General features: G+C 44.5%; 1 protein-coding gene across 1 annotated transcript; it reads left to right on the forward strand.

Annotated features, from left to right (window-relative positions):
* The first annotated feature begins 280 nt into the window (after positions 1-280).
* On the forward strand, positions 281-1,279 carry LOC125622498 (olfactory receptor OR9H1-like). Its single transcript, XM_048820592.2, has one exon. The coding sequence runs from the start codon at positions 281-283 to the stop codon at positions 1,277-1,279; it is 999 nt and encodes a 332-aa protein (XP_048676549.2).
* The last annotated feature ends 5,721 nt before the right edge of the window (positions 1,280-7,000 follow it).

Below are 7,000 nucleotides of genomic sequence, written 5' to 3' on the forward strand. Positions count from 1 at the left end.
TTACCAGAGCTGGGGATAAAACCCAGTAGAGCACTTTGTTCACTTGTGCACACTATCCTCTGGCTTAATTCCAAGATAGGACTCTGGCCTTTTCGGCCCAATTCTGTTCTCATTTACCCCGGTGTCAATCCAGAGTGACTCAGTGGAATTCTGCTGGCCCAACTGAGATCAGAGTCTGTCCCCCAGCATTAAGATGTGGAGATACTAGGGCCAGCAGTGGAGGTTCCCAGCCCCTCTGTGATATTTCCCTTTTTTCCTTTCCCACCATCAGATCCCAAGCATGGGCAGTGGAAACAGCACCACGGTGATGGAGTTCATCCTTCTGGGCTTCACATCAAGCCCAGAGCTGCGAGCCCTGCTCTTTGCGCTTTTCTCAGTCAGCTACGTCACCATCCTGCTGGGGAACGCCAGCCTCCTGCTGGTCATCCACCTCGATGCTTGCCTGCACACCCCCATGTACCTCTTTCTCAGGCACCTGTCCTTCGTGGACCTCTGCTACGCCTCTGCCATCATCCCCAAGGCTCTGAACAGCTTCGTGACAGGAGACGGGACCATCTCCTTCTTGGGGTGCGCCGTGCAGTTCTGTGTCTTCGGCGGCATGCTGACCACTGAGTGCTGCCTGCTGGCCACCATGGCCTACGATCGCTTTGTGGCCATCTGCAAGCCGCTGCTCTACACAGTTGCCATGTCCGATGGGGTTTGCACCTGGCTCCTGGCCTGCTCCTATGCCAGCGGCTTCCTGAACTCCTTAATCCAAACTCTCTGTACATTCAGCTTGCCCTTCTGTGGGGACAACCAGGTCGACCATTTCTTCTGTGACATCACACCCCTGGTGAAGCTCTCCTGCAACGAGACCCAGAGCAACATGACCATCATCCTGGCCTCGGCCTGTGTCATTGGTGTCAGCAGCTTCCTGACCACGCTGACTTCCTACCTGTACATCTTCTCAGCCATCCTCAGGATCCCCTCCCATCAGGGCAGATGCAAGACCTTCTCCACCTGCACCTCTCACCTCACAGCCATCTCCATCTTCTTCGGGACTCTGATTTTCATGTACGTGCGGCCCAAGCCAAGTTATTCTGCTCAGCAGGACAAAGCTGTCTCTGTGCTGTACACCCTAGTGATTCCCCTGGTGAACCCCATGATCTACAGCCTGAGGAATAAGGAAGTTAAAGAGGCATTGAGGAGAAGGCTTCCTGTCACAGTCAGTGGTTTGCATCTTCCCACCCTTCCCTCTTCCAAAGAACCTGGCCTAAACAGAGCTTTCTATAACACATAGAGGGAGAAGAGCCAAAGACTAGATTACATTCACAAGGGGCTTTGCTAATGCTGATCCATCAAAAGTGGGCAGCAATTTTCAATGGACCCAAGGGATTTAGGTGCCCAAATCCATTCATATGCAATGAGAGTGGAATGCCTTTCTCTCTTAGTATCCTTTTAAAATCCATGGCCAAGATACCACAGTGATGGGCAACAAAATAAAAACATGTTGGATAAATAGACAAACAAACAGACAACACGTAATGATAGATAGATAGACAGATAGATAGATAGTGAACAGAAGTGGGAGGGGAATAACATTTTAATTTGTATCTACTTCAAGGAAGGGGTTAAATTACTGACCCATGGGGGTAACCTGTAAGTATCTTTATAGTACAGAAAGTCAGATGTCCAACTTTTTCCAAAGTGGCTCTTGGTTTTGGCTCCCTTGATTTGTGAGAACTCAGCTTAGACACCTTAGTCCTGAGATGTCAGAGGAAATGAGCAACTGCAGCTCCTATCGTCCATCCGACTCTCCCTCTCTATCTCAGATGATAAGCTCTCCAGGTTGGCTTCCCTTTGGAGAAACCAGCTACACAGATTCAAAGTTTTGCTTTTTTATTTACATTATATACATGTGGCCTGGAACAGAGGTGGTCAGAAAGATCACACAGGCAATCCTTGCTATTAGAAATTTTAGCCCCCAAACCAACGCCCGATTCCCATACAGTATCTTTGCCCAAGAATTGCCTTTAGATAAAGAACAAATTTTCTTGCTATTTGCAAGAGCTCCCTGCAAAATATATATATATATATATTAAATTAACAACAATAGAATATTTCTTCAAAGACTGAAAAGAGCTTTCACACTAAGAAAAAATGTAAGAGCACCACCTATTGATTCCTGCCATAACAATATTTTAGGGCAGTGGATGTATTTTGTTAAGAAAATCAATCAATGTAATTGTGAAGCAGAATACATTCAAGTTATCAGACTGGATGGAATAAACATTTCAAGGTGCCTTGAATTATACTTTTTTTTTTGGATTTTTTTTTTAAATTCTTTCTTTCTTCAGAATAATTTGTTAAAAGTATTTTCAGAATAATCAGTAATAAATTACTTCCATAGAAAAGGAATTATTAATATATAATCATTTATTATTATTATTATTATTATTATTATTATTATTATTATTATGCAAATGTCTACAAAACAAAGGCTGAAGGAACCTATTATTGCTCTCTCTAAATGCATCAGAGGGTAAAACACCAGGGAGGGAGTGGAGTTATTTAAGGGCCAATATTTAGGGGTTATTTAGTCTGGAGAAGACTAGGGGGGCATGATAACTCTTTTTAATTATGTAAAAGTAGTTGGCGGATGTGATTGCAGAGTCATGAATTATTTACTTTTCAGGTATATCCACCTCCACAGTGATTTACAGATAATCCACTGAGTTTATTTCATTCGGAAAAAAACGTGGCTCTTCAGAAATGTGCTAAATAAAAAAAAAACAACAAAATAAAATCCTGAGCTATGAAACATCCAGAAATCGTAAGGCAGGAAAGCAAAAATGAGTTTGCTAATTTCCATAAGATATCTGTCTAACCATAGATGCCAGGGGCACCAATGTCTACACCACTATTTTTAGCATGCAACCTGCTAGCCTGAGTCTGTGGACCTGGGCTGGGAAGCTCTGTCACCGATGCAGTGTAGACATGCCCTTAGGTGCTTCTTAAAATCCCACTGGGAGCTCGATCTACCAAGGGATTTAGGCACTTAACTGCTATTTTGGGTGCCTACGTCAAAAATTTAGATCCCTGCTTAGCTAGGGCCTGAATTTCAACCAGTGGGCATGCCCAGAGTTTCCTCAGTCCTGGGGAGATTCCAAACTAGGTATTCCCCCACTTGTCTTGTCTGTAGGGCCTGATCCATAGGTGTGGCTTGAGGTTACCAGATGCCCGTCAGTTCACAAAATACAGCCGGGGGGACAGTTGTTCCCTTTTCATCCTATAGCCAGATGGTTAAAGCATTCACCTGGGATGTGGGAGAACAGGGTTGCAACCGCTATTGTACCTGAGAGAAGTGAGGACTTGAACTCAGGGCTTTCCCCCAACAGTAGGTTGCCCTTATCAGGGGCCTATGTGCAATGTTGGTGCAGGGCTTTTTCAGTCTGCCCTGTTGAAGCTATTCCCACTTTGCTTGAAATGGTTAATTCTTTGAGCCAGAAAAGAACGAGAAGGACTCTTTAGCCTGGATGTTAGGGGGTAGGACAATCAGGGCCAAGTCCCTGCTCCAGTAAATAGCTAATTGTTCTTTACAAGGTGGAACAACTTCGTCAGGTCAGACAGCGAGAGCCGTCATCCTGGGATTAACACACTCAGACTGTGAGAAGTTGGGCTACAGCTCCTGTGAGGTGCTTCAGAAGAATGTCTGACTCCAAATGTTTCACTTTTGGGGTGTTTGGTTTCTAAGTGAAAAAAAAAAAAAAAAAAAAACGGAAATGTTCTGTGAAAAGCCCCTTTTCATATTTCTGTGTGCAAAACAGTTTGGATGGAAAATTCTTGACCAGCCGTATTTAACGATAGTTAAGTAGCTGGTATGCTGTGCCCATGCTTCTCATGCTGACCTGTATTTTCTCTAAAAAAGAAAAGGAGTACTTGTGGCACCTTAGAGATAGTCTCCAAGGTGCCACAAGTACTTCTTTTCTTTTTACGAATACAGACTCACACGGCTGCTACTCTGAAACCTGCATTTTCTCTGTTTCATTTTGCTCCTTCTGTCTGTTTGTTGTGTCCTCCAGTCTTATGTCTTACCCATATACTATACAGTCATTGGGGAAAGGACTGTCCCTTTTTTATGTGTTTACACATTGACCCATTGGTGTGCCCCCTGAACACTTTTATGTGCCTGGGAGGGAGATTAAACAATCCTTGATATCTGACTTGCTAGGAAATAGGGAGCGTCTAGGGAAAGCGGGGCACTGGTGGGCAAGGCGCAGTGGCTGGTTGGCTGGCTGTGTTTTTTGCCTTGATTACTTACTCCTTGGCAGACCCAGCCCAGCGGCATCTGCTGGTTCTCTGCAGGCAGCAGCCCGCAGGGGCTGGTTGCTGGGGTTGCTGATAGTCAGCTACAGGCTGCAGCTGCATTGTTTGTGACACATTCGTACACATACATACTGTATGTATTGCTGTCCTTGTGCAAGCAAGCGGCCACCCATTGCAGTGGCCAGGCACATTTTTCAGGCATGCAGCCTGTTGGGAGGGCGCCAGTGCCCTTTTGAGGAGTGGAGGGATGGGGGAGACAGTGTTTCTGCAGCTAACACCTCAGGAACTTCTGCAAAAGGCAAGCTGGGTTGAGGCTTAATGGTGTCCACAGGAAAACTACCAGCCTCAGCAACTGCTACTCTGTCAGGTTGTAGGAGGGAGCCACCTGGGAGGCAGGGGAGGAGACAGAGGTCCGGGGGGCATGCAGCAGCAACACCGCAAGCGATGGGGGGTGGCAGGTGGGGGCTGCAGCTCCGAGGGGAACCACTACCCACAACAAAGCCGTCCTAGTCCCCGGCTCAGTCCTGGCACATGGAAGGCGTGAGTTGGCTAGCCAATGGGGGGCAAGAAAGGGGCATCCCTAGGAAGGACTAGATGGAGCAAAGCATCCTTATAGAAACTCCCACACTGGGCCGTACAGGCGATCTCGCTGCTCTCCCTGTTGTCGTGCCATGCCTTGAGATGAATGTGCTGCACGTCTGCCCTTTCCAAGCCACAGTTTCACATATGGCCTGGGATTCCACTGAGTATAAGGAGGTCCCACACATGAAATAAATAGCAAGTGCAGCGCATGACGAGTGGTAAGTACAGTCCGTTTCACTATAATGATGTTGTTCATTGCACTGAATCCTCTTTTGCAGTCAGTGTTGCTTGCAGCAAGGGTGTCCACTGCAAGAATGAGTTTTTTAAGTTTACCAGGAATGTTTTTTTCCTCCAGAAGCCTTGAATTCAACAAATCCCAAGTGTGTTTCTTGTTGATTGATTCTCAGTTGATCAGCCAATGATCTTATTTCTTTTTCTCCAAAGTGGGAATTCTCTGGATTCTCTTGCCATTTTTCAGGATTCAAAACTGACAAATTGTTAATTAAGTGCTTATAATTGGAAGCCCTTTCTTCAGGTGTGCTTTGATAGGCTTTGTCTGAGGCAGTTGTGAAGAGTTTTGTCCTCATGTTGTCAATGAATGCTTGAATGAATTGAGATGAGTTGATTCGGGGGCTTTTTCCAGTGCCGTTTATTTTGCTGTTTTTGAACATCATGGATTGTTCAGCCTTCTGAGCTTCTTCAGAGTCAATTCCTGGTTCTGTTTTTAGGCTTTCGATTCTCTTGATGTATATTTGCATTAGGTTGTCTGCTTTTGAAATGGCCATGTCTCGTTCTTGTAACATCTTGGACAAGTTCTTCAGTTCTTTCAGAACATCCAGCATTAACGAAAGGTTTCTAATGAAATTTACAGAACACAGCTTTGAGTGTAGTCCTTGAAATTTAATACATTCGCTTCTGACTCTTGACAGGTCTTGTGAGGCCGTCTCGATGTGTTTTGCCAAAGCAGAGTATGTTTGCCACACTGCATTGACTGCTCTCCATGTTGACGCCACCCACCTTAAATTGAATATTTTGCCGATTTTTTTTAAGTACAATGTGTAATTCATTGGCATGAGCACTCAGTTCACGAGAGTTTTTTTGATGATTGACTGTACAAGGAATATAATGCATCCGAAAAGGCCTTAAAGTCATTTGTACCTCCGGTGACTTCTAAAGCTTCATCAACAGCAAGTTCCAGTCTATGGTTGAGGCAATGCCATCATATCACATTAGGAAAGTCCATTTGTAGTAGTTTTCCAACAGCAGCTTTGACTCCAAACATCACATTTGTGCTGTCACTACAAAAGCTGATCATCACTTCCAATAATAGTTCTTTAGATAACCCACAACGCAGCAAGCATTTCAAAATTTCCCCTTTAATGGCTGCTGCTGTTATTCTTTGCGCTCTGTCAAGTCCAGAGGAAACGTAAGAGGCCTCATGATTCCATCTATACTTGCTTTCAAAAAAAATGATGAGTGTCGAGTTTCCAGGGAGAGTAGCCGATTCATCGACAAGTACTGTCCTTTTTGCTTTATTGTTGATGATTTTGTTGACAATTCTCTTTTTCATTTCAGTGGCTATATGATTGATTATGTCTACACAAACTGTTCTACTATGCAACAAATGCCCCATTTCAATTCCGTTGATTTGCTGTAGGTCAATGAGGATCTTGTGGTCACTGAGGGGTCGATTTGTTTTAACAATGTAGTAGGCTGTTCGGAATACACAAGCAGTAGTTTCAAATGCTGCTTCTTCACTTTTAGCATGCAGATTAAGAAGAGTTTCTTTTTTAGCCATTGCTTGAATTTTTTCAGCCTCCATATGAGCTGCAGATTTCTTATGTTCATTTATTTTTTTTGCGAAGGGAGGACCACTCTGTCTCTTTATTCTTTCCATACGAGGATATTTCACAAGAGGCCCACTTTGGAGAGATGCTTACCCCTCTTGCAGAATGGAGCTTCAAATCTGAAATGTCATGACATACTGTGCACCCAAGTTTACCGCCCGAAGCAAAAAGCCAGTCGTTTTTCTTTTTGAATGCCTCAAATTGCATTTTTGACCACGCAGCAGGGTATGGTGGTGGACTATCAGCTTTTTTACAGGGCAATTCAG

The sequence above is a fragment of the Caretta caretta genome, chromosome 13, assembly GCF_965140235.1.
Source record: "Caretta caretta isolate rCarCar2 chromosome 13, rCarCar1.hap1, whole genome shotgun sequence".
In the NCBI taxonomy this organism is placed as follows: Eukaryota; Metazoa; Chordata; order Testudines; family Cheloniidae; genus Caretta; species Caretta caretta.